This window comes from Schistocerca nitens, chromosome 3, assembly GCF_023898315.1.
Source record: "Schistocerca nitens isolate TAMUIC-IGC-003100 chromosome 3, iqSchNite1.1, whole genome shotgun sequence".
NCBI classification, from domain to species: domain Eukaryota; kingdom Metazoa; phylum Arthropoda; class Insecta; order Orthoptera; family Acrididae; genus Schistocerca; species Schistocerca nitens.
The window spans coordinates 329,546,892-329,566,551 of record NC_064616.1 but is presented as its reverse complement, the minus strand read 5'-3'; the positions used below and the strand labels follow the sequence as shown (position 1 = coordinate 329,566,551).

At 42.5% G+C, this 19,660-nt stretch overlaps 1 protein-coding gene across 1 annotated transcript in view; it reads left to right on the top strand.

The window, feature by feature from the left end:
• The first annotated feature begins 5,414 nt into the window (after positions 1 to 5,414).
• LOC126249592 (endosome/lysosome-associated apoptosis and autophagy regulator family member 2-like) overlaps positions 5,415 to 19,660 on the top strand; it is a 241,594-nt gene continuing 227,348 nt past the window's right edge. Inside the window, exon 1 of the mRNA XM_049951256.1 lies at positions 5,415 to 5,552. Coding sequence (XP_049807213.1) covers positions 5,427 to 5,552 — 126 coding nt within the window. The 5' untranslated portion in view covers positions 5,415 to 5,426. The remainder of the gene's footprint in view (positions 5,553 to 19,660) is intronic.

Below are 19,660 nucleotides of genomic sequence, written 5' to 3'. Positions count from 1 at the left end.
CCCCCCCCCCCCACAAATACGTTTTATTGATACCTTTATTATGTACCGGCGCCCTGTGGATGCAAATATGAAAATCTTGTAGAATTTCATACTTGTTACTGCCTGTTAATCTCACTGTGGCAATGAATGATTTTAACTGAATTTCGTTATGACTCTTCACGCATTGCTAAATTTGCAAACTTTCATGGTAGGTCGGCAACAGTAATCCAGTATGACTGGTCTGAACGTTGACACAGACCGTTTTGCGGCCGAATGCGCATAATATTTTGCTAATTCGTAGCCATCTGGGGTACTTTGTCTTACTAAAACAGTTATGTTATCTCGATAAGCTGAAATTCATTTTTATTAGTACAGTTCACACTAATTAGCGTTTCTTCTTTCACTTATATCTCACATTTACGTGTTGTGTTTAACACACTAATCAGCATTAATATAGTCTTACACATGATTGCTAACAGTCTGACAAAGTTAAGATAGTTTTTCAGTTTCACGACTGTGCATAGTATGTTGGTAGCACTTCGTCGCCTTGCCTGTTATGCTGTGTAGCAGACTTTAAAGCTGTGCGGATCAGCATAACGAAAAGGCGAGGTGTCTCGCTCGTTTTGTCCACGACTGTACCTATGCTGACTGCTGTTCATAGGCGACAAAGCCTGGTACTTGCACGCCAGTGCAGCAACTGGACGACCACTGACTGGCGACAAGTGATCTTTCCAGATGAATCTCGTTTTGTGCTCCACCGGACATATGGCCATTGGCGTGCATGTGAAACGTCTGAAAGCGAACACCCTGCAACCAGCAATGAGAATTATGTTATGGGGAATGTTTTCATGGCATTCGCTGGGTGATACTGTCATTCTGGAAGGCACAATGTATCAACTTAAGTATGCATCTATCCTTGTCGATCACCTACACCCCCATCCCCCCATTTGCGGTTGGCTTTTCCTCTACACTATGGCATCTACCAGCAGGACAATGCAACATATCACACAGCTCGCAGTGCAAGTGCGTGATTCGATGATGAGTTTATAGTAATCCCTTGGCTATCAAATCGCCGCGTTTAAACCCAGTCGAGAACCCGTAGGGACACCTCGATCGGGCTGTTCGCGCCATGGATCCTCAACCGAGACTCAATCGAGAAACGTAGCTGGCTACGGCACTGGAGTCGGCACGCATCCACATCCTTGTCGATATCTTCCAGAACCTCGCTGACGCTCTTCCTGCACGTCACACGCTGCAAAAGGTAGTGATTCCGGCTTGTGACAGGCGCTCACAAAAATGTGACTGGACAGTGTGGTTATTCTCATGAGATCATGTTAGTTTGTCAACTTAGACTTCTGGCTACTTTACAGTGTGTTACACAACTTATAGTCCAAAAAGTAATATACACTACTTGCCATTAAAATTACTACACCACGAAGATGACGTGCTACAGACGCGAAATTTAACCGACAGGAAGAAGATGCTGTGATATGCAAGTGATTTGCTTTTCAGAGCATTCATACAAGGTTGGCACCGGTGGCGACACCTACAACGCGCTGACATGAGGAAAGTTTCCAACCGATTTCTCATACACAAACAGCGGTTGACCGGCGTTGCCTGGTGAAACGCTGTTGTGTTGCCTCGCGTAAGGAGGAGAAATGCATACCATCACGTTTCCGACCTTGATAAAGGTCGGATTATAGCCTATCGCGATTGCGGTTTATCGTATCGCGACATTGCTGCTCGCGTTGGTCAAGATCCAGTGACTATTAGCAGAATATGGAATCGGTGAGTTCAGGAGGGTAATACGGAACGCCGTGCTAGATCCCAACGGCCTCGTATCACTAGCAGTTGAGATGACAGGCATCTTATCCGCATGGCTGTAACGGATCGTGCAGCCACGTCTCGATCCCTGAGTCAACAGATGGGGACGTTCGCAAGACAACAACCATCTGCACGAACAGTTCGACGACGTTTGCAGCAGCATGGACTATCAGCTCGGAGACCATGGCTGCGGTTACCCTTGACGCTGCATCACAGACAGGAGCGCCTGCGATGGTGTACTCAACGACGAACATGGCTGCACGAATGGTAAAACGTCATTTTTTCGGATGAATCCAGGTTCTGTTTACAGCATCGTGATGGTCGCATCCGTGTTTGGCGACATCGCGGTGAACGCACATTGGAAGCGTGTATTCGTCATCGCCATACTGGCGTATCACGTATGGGGTGCCATTGGTTACACGTCTCGGTTACCTCTTGTTCGCATTGACGGCACTTTGAACAGTGGACGTTACATTTCAGATGTGTTACGACCCGTGGCTCTACTCTTCATTCGATCCCTGCGAAACCCTACATTTCAGCAGGATAATGCACGACTGCATTTTGCAGGTCCTGTACGGGCCTTTCTGGATACAGAAAATGTTCGACTGCTGCTCTCCAGATCTCTCACCAACTGAAAACGTCTGGTCTATGGTGGCCGAGCAACTGGCTCGTCGCAAAACGCCAGTCACTGTTCTTGATGAACTGTTGTATCGGGTTGAAGGTGCATGGGTAGCTGTACCTGTACACGCTATCCAAGCTGTGTTTGACTCAATGCCCAGGCGTATCAAGGCCGTTACTACAGCCGGAGGTGGTGGTTCTGGGCACTTATTTCTCAGGATGTATGCACCCAAATTGCGTGCAAAAGTAATCACATGTCAGTTCTAGTATAATATATTTGTCCAATGAATACCCGTTTATCATCTGCATTTCTTCTTGGTGTAGCAATTTTAATGGCCCGTAGTGTATAAAGAAAGTAAATGTTGTCAATCTTCTGTTCTAGCTCTGTTTGCACGCATAATTATGCTGTCAAACGCGCCACAACATTATGAATCAAAGCTGTGTCCAGTATCACTAAATTTAACCCATTGAACTCAATGCTACATAACTTGCGGAGAATAATGTAGCATGAAGACTAAGAGTTTCGAAAAGGACAAAGTATTTTAGAAAATTACTTGGTTTAACACAAGATATTTTTCAGTGACTTGCCTGTAAACTTTCCCACGTAGGTACGCTTGCGGCTTGACACTGGGACTGTAGAAAACATCCCATATAGGAAGAGCTGCTCATTCACAGGCACCATACCTACCACCGACAAAATATCCGACCGATTCGTGAGTGCACAGGCAGATTCGGCAAATAGCAAGATGTTCAGTGAAGAACGCAGAAAGGGAAAGACCCCCACTAGGAAAATAATGGCAGAAACATTGACACTCCTGGATGGAAGCGGAAACAACTGAAAGAAATAGAATTTCCTCCGTATCCACTTCCCATAGCCATAACCTCCAGATTCGTGTTCACAACTGTAGTGCTAAGTGAAATACTGACAAGAGCAAGTGCACACTTCGATTTTATATCATGTACATTGTGACGTTGTCAAACGTATGATAAGTTTTTCTTAAATGAGCTGCATGACTCTTAGACATATAAAAATTTTTTGACGAATGCTTTTAAAATGATATATCTGTTTGAACTACATTATTTTGCAGATTATGCCAACGCGGTGTATTAAGCACTAATGTAATCAAATTATTATTATCGTATTAAGGCACTGAATATATTTGATTGTTACTATTATTAAAATTTAAGGCGTATGTGGAACGTTGAAAGTGCGAGTGACGGCAAATTATGTTGGTGGGAGCGGGTGAGAGAAAGTAACAAAATATAACCTGTCCCTTCCCCCCGCCCCCCCCCCCCCCCCCCTCGGAACTTAACCCTGATTTCTTGCTTGGTGCGTAAATGCAGTGGAATAGAAAATGCTTCTAACTTGGTTTATATAGCTAGAGGCATCAGCGTATGGCAGCTAAAGATAGGGAGAGATTTGTAATAGAGGTTGTAGCCGAATGTTCAGCGCGGACTAAGTGCTTGCGCACGGCAGACTTCCGGGTTGCGCCACGTGAGTGCCATCGCAGTGGCTGGAATTGTGCCACGGCGTCCGAAAACGCCGAAAATGTGAGTGTGTGGCAATTAGCGCTGTTAACAATGCGACAACGTTCGACAGGAGTAGAATCGTGGTACATAATGAATCGAAAAATGTTACCACCACACAAGAAGAACTAGTTCCTCTCACTGAGTAATTTACGAATTTCATGTTAGGCATGGTGGATGTTCTTAGCAAAATCGAGAGAGCGAAATGAATGGAAACTTCATAATAAAGTCCTTCTGCACCCTTTTCGGCGATGGTAGTGCATTTTATTCGCCAAAGTAGCTTTTGAAACACTTCACCTTTAAGGTTTCAGTTATGTAAATAACATGCGGAAGACCTTTGGAAATGAAAAGCGCAAAACTGTTGATGTTATACGGTATGAAATTTTTATCGAACCGGCTTTTGGCTTACAGGGGCGTCATCAGACTAATAGTCTTGAAAGCCAGTTAACTAAGTAAATTTATACTACAGTACACCCACAATTATGTGATTTTCACTTATAATAATAAAATTTTCTAGCAAGCAGCGGCGGAAGAATCTAGTAACATATGAAAGATACTTTAGTGCTATACCATATGCAACAGAAAATTCACAATACACGTGTCTGTCGTGTTGTTATTACAATAAAGAGCCTTCGATAGCCAACTGAAGCCCTGTAGAACAATTTGTACTTCGAATTGTACGTAGGTGGATAATAAACACGCTTCTGAAAAGGCACTAGACGGATTTTATTATTAAGGTTTCGATTCAGGTAAGTTTTCTTACGAATTAATCAGTGTGATGAAAGGGACCTTTGGAAAGACAGTATTCCTCGTAGTACTGAGGAATCAGTGTCTGGACTAGAACGAAGCAGAAGAACTTGGAGTTTTGGTCAGGAAAGCTGAAATTTTTATTATTGTCATTGATCCTTCTGTGTTTTTCTCAGAAATTACAAAGACCTCCACGGTACGAATCCTTAATACAAAAATATATGAGAACTGTTTAGAAGAGGGAGGGTCTACACTACGAGAAAAACGAAATATTTCTCTGCTGGTGGATGGCAGCATGGTATTAGAAAAATTGAGGTGGTCGGGAATTGCAGATCGATTCAGAACGACAGTAAGAGCACGGCATGCTAAGAGTTCCGGGCATACTAGATATTGTCATGCTTTTAACAGTGTGGCCTGACAAATATGACAGCAAGTAAATAGCCGGCTAGTGCAGGAACAATGAATGGTGATCGTGACGTTCTGCGGCATGGAATTGGAGATCGGTGTGCAGTTTCACGTATTGAGAAGTTACCCACCTTGGTGACAGTTGCGTTCCTAAGCACGCCTTCTTCCTGGATGAGTGGCACCGTACCGCGGAAGCGAGCTCTCCTGGGCATTGCTACGAAGCCGTGCTTTAATAAGTTGCGTCGCATGCACGGCGGCGGCGAACGCTTCTCGCTATCCGCGAGAGTGTCGATCGATTAGCAGGCGCGGGCGCGCAGCGGCGGTCTATGCCAGACGTGCTGCGGTCCGCAAGCATGTCGGTGTTGCGCAGTATTCTGTTCGTCTTCGTTACTTGCTGCATTTTCTTCGCTGTGGGCAGCATATACGAGCAGGATTTGGAGATATGCAAACAGGTGAGTCATCTGCTCTTCGAAATAATAGCGGCGCAATTGCTGCGACAGTGAGGTAAAATCTACGCTTTGGCAAAAATCTGTCCACGTCTAATCCTCACTTGTTCGGTCTGGAGTTTTCTCCCGTATTTATTGAAGCTACAATTTAACGCGATGTGTATTCCCGTAACTCGGTCCCAGCTTTTACTGAAGCACAACTTCAGTAAGTTAGAGAAATGTCAACAAACATATGTGTTAGTGTAATAACCTAAATCTCTGTAACTACATTCACTGACACAGTATCGAATAAACCACCGTGTGTGTAAATTTTTAAATAATTCATTTTTGTAGCCGTAATATCAGTCTACAGATTCTGTAATCATCCTCTGTGTGCTGCCTGTCAACTGTAAATGACAGGAAACATATAAACTCACATAGAAAGAATGTCAGAATTTGTAAGTAATCGTGCCACATCAGCATTAGCTCGACAGCTTTCTTCAGCCAGTTTTCAGTAATTACAGCATACCATATGTTGACTAAAAGTCATTGCCATATGCGAATTTAGTAATTCTTTGTGTTTCTATTTAAATTTAAAATACTTCATCATTTTTGTGTAGTTATCCGTGACACATTAGTCTTTAAACTCGTGTGATAGTCACTATGAACAATGCTTTCTCATTTTGAAAACTAAAAGCCCGTTACATTGTTCGCATGACGGATTCAACAGCCATACTACCCAAATGTTGCCGCTCTACTTACCGGTAAATTTATTCGGAATTAGAAAGAAAGATTAGATTAGATTGGGGTCAGGCACCCACTAGTACTCTACCGTGAAGGTTCTGCTTGTTGTCCCAGAGGCTTAATATTTCTGTAGGTACTATACGTACGAATCATTGCTCATCTTATGCTCTTAGAACTCACAAATCTTTCTGAAATGATTCTCTTTGATTTTATTTTTAGGGAACCAAAACAGATCTTTTCGCCTCCACCTGTCTCGTTAGGAGGAGTTTAAAATCGGGTTTCTGCAACTATACAATGGGGCGCACGTTTGCCTAAAGCTTGTTATTCTGCAGGAGCGTATAGAAAGGAGGCTTTCACATTACAGACGAAACATTTCCAAGATGGGGATTGTATAATGTGGAAACGTCCATTCGTAGGAGGGGAAAAAACTAGGAAGGTCATCTCCCGACGCGGAATTTATCAGGACGAGTCCAAGACTTCTGACGCAGACAGCAGAGAATATTTGTTATGATGGCAAAGTAAAAAAGAAGCCCAAATAAAACGGAAATTTATTAACATGCCGAAACGGGAACCCCAAAACCATTCGCCCTGTAACCGAAACCAAAATATCATAAAGCATCGCATTATCCAAATGAAAATAAATACTGATACGAACACTCATCTGTGGCTGTTTTCATACAGAAACATCTGGCAAGCTTGTAAAAAAACTAACTTCGTTGGTAGGTACGAATGACATATTTCTGAACAACAATTTGCAAAATAGGCCTTTTTGCGTAATAGATAGATGAAAGCACTACATAGGATTAATTATTAGTGGTTAGAAGGAAATCTTGGAACTATAACACGGAGTAGTTGGATAAAGCCTTTTCGTTTGAGGAATTTTTAAATTGCACCCTTTTATAACGCCAACATCGTACATTACAGAAGATAATCACTAATTTCGTTTTATTCTTTCGTGTTAACTTTGAGGCGCAGAATATGTATTACACACTGGCCGTTTTCTATTAGTTTATATAGGTCGATGACACTGGGAACATTTTTTTTATGATCTGTCAGTAGTATACAAATAATGTACGGTTGTACAATGCTGTTTCAACGATAAATCAAAGACGTGGTACTTCCAGCCATATTTTTACGTGCGATTTTATTCCGTATTGTGATGTGAACAACTCGCCTTCATAGCTTGCCCAAGTACATTTCATACACAAAATTTTCACCTCCAACAACTTTTGGTCGGTAGAAGTTATTGATAAGCTTACCGCAAGGAACATTAGTCACCTCCTTAAAAGAGCTGGTTGCTATGAAGCGCTGTAGGTGGTGTAGAACTGGTACCGGACGTTCGAGTGCCCCTTCACCACTGACGTTATGTCATTTTGCTGAAGTATGTGTCAAACGGCTGTATCGGATCCGCTCAGTAAGATGGATCGACGAGAAGACGAGACGGAATGGCAGAATGGAGCTATCGTGTTAGGGTGTACCCATGGCCACACCGTGAATAAAGTTACGCCATTTATTGATGTATCAACGAGGTCTGTCAACCATCTGTACAAGGAATGGCGTACCACTCCCAACCATGCGACACTGCGTAAGAACAGTGGTCGTGAAAAGATCCTAACCGACAGCCACTGGAGACGAGTGTCACATCTTGCCAGTGGCAATCGGTTTCAGACCCGACAGGAATTGCTGCTTCCAGTCCATTTCAATCAGTATCCGACTGAACATAGCGACGGCAACTACCGGGTGGTTATAATTAAAGTGCAGCTACTCGCGGAGGTCCAGTGTGGGCTGTAATTATTGTATGGCAGTGAAACTTGTTAGATGTGCTAATGCGTTAACGTGGAACCGATTTAAGCTGAAAAAAAATTGGTTCCAATTTTGGCCACCAGGTGCAAATCTGGTCTGTACAAAATCTCGTCCACGTCTCCATTGCTCATATAGAACAATTTGTGTAAACAGCGGTTCTACATCTACATATACATGGTTACTCTGCAATAAACACTTAAGTGCCTGGCAGAGGGTTCATCGAACGATTTTCATACTACTTCTCTACCATTCCACTCTCGAATGGCGCGTGGGAAAAAGTAACACCTAAATCTTTCCGTTCGAGCTCTGATTTCTCTTATTTTATTATGATGATCATTTCTCCCTACGTAGGTGGGTGTCAACAAAATATTTACGCATTCGGAAGAGAAATTTCGTAAATAGATCTCGCTGCAAAGAAAATCTTCTTTGTTTCAGTGAGTGCCACCCCAACTCGCGTATCATATCAGTGACACTCTCACCCCCCTCCACCCCCCCCCTCCACCCCCGCAATTACGCGGTAACATGAAACGAGCTGCAATATTCCAGCAGAGGACGGACAAGTGTAATGTAGGCTGTCTCTTTAGTGGGTTTGTCGCAGATTCTAAATGTTCTGCCAACAAAGCGCAGTCTTTGTTTCGCCTTCCCCACAATATTATCTATATGGTCTTTCCAATTTAAGCAGCTCGTAATTGAAATTCCTAGGTATTTAGTCGAATTGACAGCCCTTAGATTTATGCGATTTATCGTATACCCAAAATTTATCGGATTTCTTTTGGTACCCATGTGGATGACCTCGCACTTTTCTTTGTTTAGTGCCAATTGCCACTTTTCGCACCATACAGAAATTCTCTCTAGATCATTTTGTAATTGGAATTGATCGTCTGATGATTTTACTAGACGGCAAGTTACAGCGTCATCTGCAAACAGTCTAAGGGGGCTGCTCAGAATATCACCTATATCATTTATGTAAATCAGGAACAGCAGAGGGCCCATGACACTATCTTGCGGAACGCCAGATATCACTTCTGTTCTACTCAATGATTTACCGTCTATCGCTACGAACTGTGACCTCTCTGAGAGGAAATCACGAATCCAGTCACACAACTGAGACGACACTCCATATGAACGCAATTTGATTAATAGTCGCCTGTGAGGAACGGTATCAAAAGACCTCCGGAAATCCAGGAGCACGGAATCGATCCGAGATCCCCTGTCGACAGCACTCATTACTTCATGGGAATAAAGAGCTAGCTGTGTTGCACAAGAATCCGTGTTGGTTATGTATCAGTAAGTCATCTTCTTCATGGTGATTCATTATGTTCGAGTACAGTATATGCTCCAAAATCCTACTGCAAATTGAGGTCAGTGATATGGATCTGTAATTCAGTGGGTTACTCCGACTTCCTTTCTTGAATATTGGTGTAACCTGTGCTACTTTCCAGTCTTTAGGAACAAACCTTTCGTCAAGTGAGCGGTTGTATATGATTGCTAAGAAAGGCGCTATTGTGTCTGCATACTCTGAGAGGAACCTGATTGGAATACCATCTGGACCGAAAGATTTTCCTTTCTTAAGTGATTTGAGTTGTTTCGCAACACCTAAGATATCTACTTCTATGTTACTCATGCTAACAGCTGTTCTGGTTTCGAATTCTGGAATATTTACTTCGTCTTCTTTCGTAAAGGAATTACGGAAAACTGTATTTAGTAACTCCGCTTTAGTGGCACCATCAGTCACTGTTTTTTGCCACTGGTGTACTTTACATACGACCAGAATCTCTTTGGGTTTTCTACCATATTTTGAGATGTGCTAATAATAAAATCGACATTATGGGTTTCTCCCTTGTGTGACATTTTCTGCCCACGTCCCGTTCCTAATCCATTACATAGGGAAATAGGAATACATAGGAACAGATCAGATGTGGCTTGAATTCAAAGAAATAGTATCGGCAGCAATTGAGAGATTTATACCAAATAAATTAACAAACGACGGAGCTGATTCTCCTTGGTACACAAAACGGGTCAGAATATTATAACAGAAACACCGAAAAAAAAAAACATGCTAAATTTAAACAGACCCAAAATCTCCAAGACTGCCGATCTTTTACAGAAGCTCGAAATTTAGCGCGGACTTCAGTGCGAGATGCTTATAATAGTTTCCACAACGAAACTTTGTTTCGAAACCTGGCAGAAAATCCATTGAGATTCTGATCGTATGTGAAGTATGCTAGCGGCAGGACACAATCAATGCCTTCTCTCCGCGATAGCAATGGAGATACTATTGAAGACAGCGCTGCCAAAGCAGAATTACTAAACACAGCCTTCCGAAATGCCTTCACAAGAGAAGACGAAGTAAATATTCCAGAATTCGAATCAAGAACAGCTGCCAACATGAGTAACGTAAAAGTAGATATCCGCGGAGTAGTAAAGCAACTTAAACCACTTAATAAAAGCAAGTCTTCTGGTCCAGACTGTATACGAATTACGTTGATTTCAGAGTATGGTGATGCAATAGGTCCACACTTAACAATCATATACAACCGTTCGTTCTGCGAAAGATCCGTACCCAAAGACTGGAACGTAGCACAGGTCACACCAATATTCAAGAAAGGTAGTAGGAAAACCCACTAAATTACAGGTGCATATCACTAACGTCGATGTGCAGCAGCATTTTGAAACATATATTGTGTTCAAACATTATGATTTACCTCGAAGAAAACGGTCTATTGACAAACATTCAACAAGGATTTAGAAAACATCGTTCTTGTGAAACACAACTAGCTCTTTACTCGCACGAAGCGTTGAGTGCCATTGACAAGGGATTTCAAATTGATTCCGTATTTCTGGATTTCGGAAGGCTTTTGACACTGTACCACACAAGCGGCTTGTAGTGAAATGGCGTGCTTATGGAATATTGTCTCAGTTATGTGACTGGATTCGTGATTTCCTGTCAGAGATGTTCGTAGTAACTGACAGAAAGTCATCGAGTGAAACAGAAATGATTTCTGGGGTTCCCCGAGGTAGTGTTATAGGCCCTTTGCTGTTCCTTATCTATACAAACGATTTGGGAGACAGTCTGAGCAGCCGTTTCAGGTTGTTTGCAGATGACGCTGTCCTTTATCGACTAGCAATGTCATCAGAAGATCAAAACAAATTGCAAAACGATTTAGAAAAGATATCCGTATGCTGCGAAAATTGGCAAGTTACCCTATATACCAAAAAGTGTGAGATCATCCACACAAGTGCTAAAAGGAACCCGTCAAACTTTGGTTACACGATAAATCATTCAAATCTAAAGGCCGCAAATTCAATTAAATACCTAGGAATTACAAGTACGCACAACTTAAATTGGAAGGAACACAAAGAAAATGTTGTGGGGAAGACTAACCACAGACTGCGTTTTATTAGCAGGACACTTAGAAAATGTAACAGATCTACTAAGGAGACTGCCTACACTACGCTTGTCCGTACTCTTTTAGAATACAGCTGCGCAGTGTGGGATCCTTACCATATAGGATTGACAGAGTACATCCAAAACGTTCAAAGACGGGCAGCATGTTTTGTGTTATCACGAAATAGGGAAGAGTGTGTCACTGAAATGATACAGGATTTGGGATAGACATCATTAAAACAAAGACGTCTTTCGTTGCGGAGGAATCTTCTCACAAAATTCCAATCACCAACTTTGTTCTCCGAATGCGAAAATGCTTTGTTGACCCCGACCTACATAGGGGAAAACGATCACAATAACAAAATAAAGGAAATCAGAGGTCGTACTGAAAGATATAGGTGTTCGTTCTTTCCGCGCGCTGTACGAGATTGGAATAATAGAGAATTGTGAAGGTGGTTCGATAACCCTCTGTCAAACACTTAAACGTGATTTGCACAGTATCCATGTAGATGTAGATTTCTATACATTTTTCTTGCATTCACAGCTCCAGATTTGCACGTGGTGGCCAAAATTGGACTAATTTTTTTTCAGCGTAAATCGGTTCCACATTAACTCATTAGAATATCTACCAAGTTTCGCTGCCATACGATAATTACAGCCCACACTGGACCTGTGCGAGTAGCTGCACTTTAATCATAACCACCTGCTACACGCGATGGGCATTTGGAGTCGGGTACCTCACAATAGGCTACTTCTCAGAGATGTGATCAAACTTCATGTCTGCAGTGGGCCAAACAACACAGAAACTGGACAGTAACCAACTGGAGGCTTGAAGTCTGATCAAACGAATCCGATGATACGTGGTGCATCAGCGGGCCAATGAGGCATTTCACCCACCCTGTATGGAGGTGGTTTTCGTACCTCGACTTGGGCCCACTCATTCAAGTTGCCGTGAACATGAACCAGAATGTTAATTTCAACATATTCGGTGTCCAAGTGTTTCGTTTTCTGCTACGTTTTCATGATGAGTATGCTGTGGACACTCCTACCCTCCAAGATAACAACAGCCTTGTTCACAGGGTTGCAGGATTACCTTACTGGATTGAAAAGTACTCAGGCACCCTATCGCAGCTGGACTGGCCAGCTAAATCGCCACACCTTAATCATACATAGTGTTCCGAAATTCCCCTTACAAGCTTCTAGAACTTGTAGAGGGGAGTGAGTAAATAATATTTTGAATTGAAACCCATGTTCGGAAACGTACTGCTTCCGTGATTCAACCATTTGAAAACATATTGGTAACGCTACCACTTTTACAAGTAATTGATTAGGTGTGATCAATGTACTGTGCCACCCTTTAGATACAATCGACTAGTTGGAATAGCACTTATGAGCAGACGCTAGCAACACTGCGACACGTAGGAGAGAAAGCAACGCCTAAGGACCATGAAGATAAGAAATTAGGACTCATACAGAGGCATATAGACAGTCGTTTTTCCATCGCTGTGTTTGTGAATGGAACAGAAAAGGAAATGAAGTAATTGTACATGGTGCCCTTCGCCACGCACCGTATAATGGCATGCGGAGTGTCTCTGTAGATGTAGTTGTACCTTGGAATACGTCACTTAACTGCGCAGACTAGACAGTGTCTAAGATCAACTATGTAATCCGTGTACTCAGAAATGATCGTCTATCCAGACACAATGAAGGCATGTAAGCTTGGATGTTAATTCTCTCTCACTACAGATCACACTACGTATCACTACAACGACGCTATGTACTGAAGGATATGTTAATATGGGTCTAAATAACGCGACTGACCCGCAGGTTATCACAAGATCCGTAAGGTTAACTACCACCAAAGCTGATCTCAGACACAATGAAAAATACTATGCACAAGAGTGTACGGTGGATAGAAATCAGACATTACACCTTAACACTTGCAGCGCAAAGTATATAATTTGACAATACAACGGCGTAATTCGCTAACCAACAGCGCTTCCAATATATCGCAATTTGAGGCTTTGGTGGGAAAAACATTTAAGTGAAATATTTATTAATATGGGCTGTCTGACCCACTGAGTCCACTTAAACGTTTTTCCTACCAAAGCCTCAAAGTATCATGTGAACTCATCCAATCAATGTGGACATTAATACTTTTACGTAATATTAAGTATACATTCAACTTCCAAAGACGTAATTTTATCTTTAATTATAAGTCGTGGCTTGTCAACGATAACGTCTATACGTAGCGTCTTGCTAAGATCATTGATTAAATCGAATTATAACATCTTAACTCTTTCTCAAAAATCTCAACCTATCTGAACTAATCAAATTTCTTTCTTTTAAAAATAATTATCTTCCGTAAAGCGTAAACTATCTTTTACTTTTCTTAAATCTTTAATGTCTTTCCTCTCGTTACAAATTAATAAATATAAATTATTATTTCTGTTTGTTAGAGGGTTAATATCTATGAACTTTACTTCGATACAATGGCAACCTTTTTCATAACGTATACGGTGCTTCTCTTTAATACTTTGCTATAAATGCAAATTAATCGTCTGTTTGAAGATCGAACTTCGCTTTCAACTATCATTCCACAAAAATTCTGTGGTAAATGATACTCGGGGATTCGTTTTCACGCAACTGCTACGGTCGCAGGTTCGAATCCTGCCTCGGGCATGGATATGTGTCATGTTCTTAGATTAGTTAGGTTTAAGTAGTTCTAAGTTCTAGGGGACTGATGACCTCAGATGTTAAGTCCCATAGTGCTCAGAGCCATTTGAACTCGTTTTTATATTGTTTACAACAGAAATACTCTGTTTTTATTGCCTGTTCTTAATTTTTGTACAGGTACAAGTCAGCATATTTTTTTATGCGTGTGATAACTAACTAAATAAAATCTCGCTAAGCGGAAACGTAATAATAATTTAAAAAACCAAACAAAAAACCTGAGTGTCATCGCCACTTTTAAACTATGTGAACTGTAAATGTGACGCAAATCTTAATCACTTTCCGCGACCCCAATAATGTTTAAATATTTAATCACACATATTAAACAGGCAGAATACGGTGCTGCGGTCGGCAACGCCTATATCAGACAACAAGTGTCTGGTGGAGTTGTCAGATCGATTACTGCTTCTACAACGGCAGGGTATCAAGATGTGAGTTTGAACGTGGTGTTATAGTCGGCGCACGAGATAGCGATGAAGTGGGTTCAAATGGTTCAAATGGCTCTGAGCACTATGGGACTTAACATCTGAGGTCATCAGTCCCCTAGAACTTTGAACTACTTAAACCTAACTAACCTAAGGACATCACACACATCCATGCTCGAGGCAGGATTCGAACCTGCGACCGTAGCTGTAGCACGGTTCCAGACTGAAGCTCCTAGAACCGCTCGGCCACACCGGCCGGCGATGAAGTGGGGATTTTCCCGTACGACCATTTCACGAGAGTACCGTGAATATTAGGAATCCGGTAAAACATAAAACCTCCGACACTGCTGCGGCCGGGAACGGTCCTGCAAGAACGCGACCAACGACGACTGAAGAGAATCGTTTAACCTGACAAAAGTGAAACCCTTCCGTAAATTGCGGTCGATTTTAATGTTTGGTCATCAGCAAGGTCAGCGTGCGAACCATTCAACGAAACATCATCGATATAGGCTTTCGAGGCCGAAGGCCCACTCGTGTACCCTTGATGACTGCACGATACAAAGCTTTACGCCTCGCCTGGGCCCGTCAACACCGACATTGGATTATTGATGACTGGAAACATGTTGCCTGGTCGGATGAATCTGGTTTCACATTGTATGGAGCGGATGGACGTGTACGGGTATCGAGACAATCCCCTGAAGCCATGGACCCTGCATGTCAACAGGGGACTGTTCAAGCTGGTGGAGGCTCTGTAATGGCGTGAGCCGTGTGCAGTTGGAGTGATATGGGACCCCTGATACGTCTAGATACCACTATGGCAGGTGACACGTACGTAAGCATCCTCTCTGATCACCTGCATCCATTCACGTTCAGTGTGCATTCCAACGGACTAGGATAATTCCAGCAGGACAATGCAGCACCCCACACGACCAAAATTGCTACAGAGTGGCCCTAGGAACACTCTTCTGAGTTTAAACACTTCCGCTGGCCACCAAACTTCCCAAACATGAACATTATTGAGCATATCTGGGGTGCCTTGCAATGTGCTGTCCAGAAGAGATCTCCACCTCCTCGTACTCTTACGGCTTTATGGACAGCCCTGCAGGATTCATGGTGTCAATATATTAGCGAGTCCTCGAAAAAATGGTTCATTCTTTGCCGTTCAGGGACCGTGGAAAAAGTCACAAGATCGAAATCGCGTATGCAGATCTCCGACAATTTCCGATTGGTTCACAGCACTACATTAACAGCATAGGACGTCCGCTCTCCTCACAACAACAATTACAATATCTCTAGAGAGATTTCCAATATTTATTACAATAAATGATGCACACGCTGAAGTCACAAAATACACCATGACGCATAATCGCAAAGTCACTATACCTACGTGCTTGCATTCTATTCCACTACCACAATACATCAACGCAACGCTACTATTCCCTTAGTGCGTGCTACAATCCACCTCACAAAAACAAATAATAACTTCACTTGACAACGTGTCTCCTCTTCCACAAACCAACGAGAAATTTCCGACTAAATGAGACACGGTACGCCTTCAAACGTTTAGCTATCAAACAACCCAATGTTCAGCAACTGCGGCCGCACAAAATTAGCAAACAGGAGAAACCAGTCTCAGAATTCAGTTATTCGTAGCTGCTACTACCCACAAAAGTCTACGTTTCGTCACAAAATTGTCTTCTGTTAGCCCGCAGCTCGTGGTCGTGCGGTAGCGTTCTCGCTTCCCACGCCCGGATTCCCGGGTTCGATTCTCGGCGGGGCCAGGGATTTTCTCTGCCTCGTGATGGCTGGGTGTTGTGTGATGTCCTTAGGTTAGTTAGGTTTAAGTAGTTCTAAGTTCTAGGGGACTGATGACCATAGATGTTAAGTCCCATAGTGCTCAGAGCCATTTGAACCATTTTTTGTCTTCTGTTTTTCTGTCTACACGGTGAGCTTAAACTTCACTCAAATTTGCGAAACAATAACTTTCTCCAACAAACCGATAACATTTTCAAAGTATCTATCTCAACGATTTAAGAGTTGCTTTCAACTCTCCCGAGTCTAAACCCCGTAGCGAACTAACTTATTGCGACCCTCTCATTGGAACTCACTCGTCGAGACTAACTCTTGAGACAATCTCGTGAGCCAACCCTTGAGAGACTAACCAAAATTTTCAAGGAACGAGCCAAGAACCATTTACGGCAAACAAACATAGCACGATAATTCTCTCTTTAACAAAATCTGTTTCTTCTTAACAGCCGCCGGCGTGATCTTGTAGAATCCAGCTCCTCTGTAGCTGTAATCTCTTCTGCACGCCGCGACTCTACTGTCACATTTCATGTAGATCAGACGACAAAATCTACAACATTTTTACACACATACACTTTACAAACTCATAAATAACATGGGCTGAATGATGCGCCACGTGGATGTTTATGCCTCCGTCGGCGGTGAAATTCTTCACCGAGGTGGGAGATATTCGATGGGTTGTGCAATATCAGCCTCAAACACATTCACTTCAGCGGCGACGCTGGTCGTAGGAAGCTGATTCGAATACTGGTGCTGGAAGATCATTTCAACGCCAGTATCTGGCCTGCAACGGAAGCAGAGAGGGTGGAATGCAGTTCCTGGTGACCAGGCTTTGCAGAAGTGCAGTGCATTGAATTCTAAATCTCTCCGCAGTATCTCATGGAGTGAGGGTAGGTGACACTGTAGATGGTCATCCGTGTGTCAGATGGGGACGTTCAGTTCAGCGGCCTCCATTGCGCTATTCGAGAGGAGTTGAGTATGTCATGGCACCATGTCTCACCCTCTTTCTCCTCCAAACATCTTCGACACAAACACATCACACTCTTAGTAGCGGATCTATGGCTCGGTTCTAACGGGTCGCAGTTTGTTACAGTCTCTTCCCCCACCCTCCAAACGCGATATGCCATACCCTCCTCCTTAATGTGCTACCAGTGCCTACGGGTCACTAACACGCTACAGATACACACTTGACACTTCGTAAACCGAGCTTGATGGAGCAGTGGTTAGATTCTGGACTCGCTTTCTGGAGGATGGTGGTTCAAATACCCGCATGTCCATCCAGGTTTAGATTTTCCGTCGTTTCCATACATTTATTTAGGAAAAGGTTGGAGTGAGTCTATGGAAAATGACACAACCTATTTTCTTCCACATCTCTCCCCAGTCCGCTTCTAATGACCTCGCTGTCGACACAACATTAACCCCAAATTTGCTCATTTATTTTGCATAAACATTCGAGGAAAGGCAACAGAGAAATGTCTTAATTCAGACATTGTTTAGGACATTCAACAATGTGGGCTATCATCCTTTCACTTTCGTAAGTATGGAACTGGTATTCACGTGACATAATAAACTGTTTAAAAAATTAGGGATATTCCGTTGGTAGTACGAGGAAGGTAGACATATTGAAAACTGAGACACACAGTGTTAGTATTCCACAACAATATTTATTTCGTATTTTTATATTTGTGAATATTTTGTAGTGACTCAGCTTTCGTTCTTCTAGGACCACATCATCAGCAAGAGCTTCTAGCTGTACATACTATTATTTCCAAAGGTATATGACGATTCGCAGATTAAGCATATATACGAAAAACACAATTTGCAGTGCTTGAATCTGACATGAGAATAAAATAATACATATTATTTAATGAATTACTGAATGTTTTGAACCATAAAGGTACAAGTATAAAACCCTAAACTGACACCGACTGAGCGACAGATATTAATTAAAATTTCTAAATCTGTACAATTTTTTTAGTACGATATGTTAAAGCCAGACAATCAGCGGAGTTTAGGGATTTATACTTGAATATTTAGGGTCTAAAACATTAAGTACCTCATTAAATAATATTTCTCGTTTTTTACCCATGCCAAATTGAAGCTTGGCAACTTGTGCTTTTTGTGTGGATGAATAATCTTCAAATCGCCTCACGTCTTTGGAACTAGCAATCACTGTGCTTGCTGTCGCTGATGTTGTGTGGACTGTCTGTTCAGTCTTAAGTTTTCTGATGATGGTCTAGAAACCCGAATGCGGATTCACAACAAAATATAAAGTAAGTATTACTGTGAAACATTAACGTTGTGTGTTTCAGTTTTTAATTAGTCAAAAAAATTTAGCACCACTTGGAAAACTGCGAACGTGTATGGGCTTATATTTAAAAAGAGCGGGGAATAAAATATTGTGCTTTATGATACCAAAGAAATACCTTTATTGTGGAATAAAATCATAACAACAACATCTTTGAACATCTGTGAAATCAAAATGTACTACTGAGTAGCATTACCGTGTTGTTACACCTTGTGCATGGCAACATACTTGGCCGGCTGGTGTGGCCGAGCGGTTCTAGGCGCTTCAGTCTGGAACCGCGCGACCGCTACGGCCGCAGGTTCGAATCCTGCCTCGGGCATGGATGTGTGTGATGTCCTTAGGTTAGTTAGGTTTAAGTAGTTCTAAGTTGTAGGGGACTGATGACCCCAGAAGTTAAGTCCCATAGTGCTCAGAGCCATTTTTTTGCAACGTACTTGGATTTATCTTGGCGTGCTGTTCACAAGGTGTTGAGACGTAGATGTTCAAACTTGTCCCATGTTTCGACAGCAACCCTTCTGTAGTCATCCAGAGTGAGAGTAGGGTTTACTACACGCCATTCGATTCCTTTAATTCCTGTCTCAAACGAGTTGGCGCGGCCTTATCGTGCGTTATCGACTTGAAAGAAGAACCCATTGCTTAAATGTTGACTGTAGGACTGGACAATAGGTTGAAGCAGGATGTTCGGATAGTGCACATCCCCCAAATTACCCTCGATAGCGACGAATGGCGTTCGATATTGGTACATGATACCGGCCCAAAACATGACTGACCTACCTCCCAGCTAAACCTGTGGCACTGCGTGCGTGAGACTTGCATTGGTACTTGGCCGCCTCCTCACTCTTCTATTACGATCATCATCTGGCAGACAAATCCTGTACTCTTCAGTGAAAAGAAGCCGATGCCATTTACCATATTACATTCCTACTAT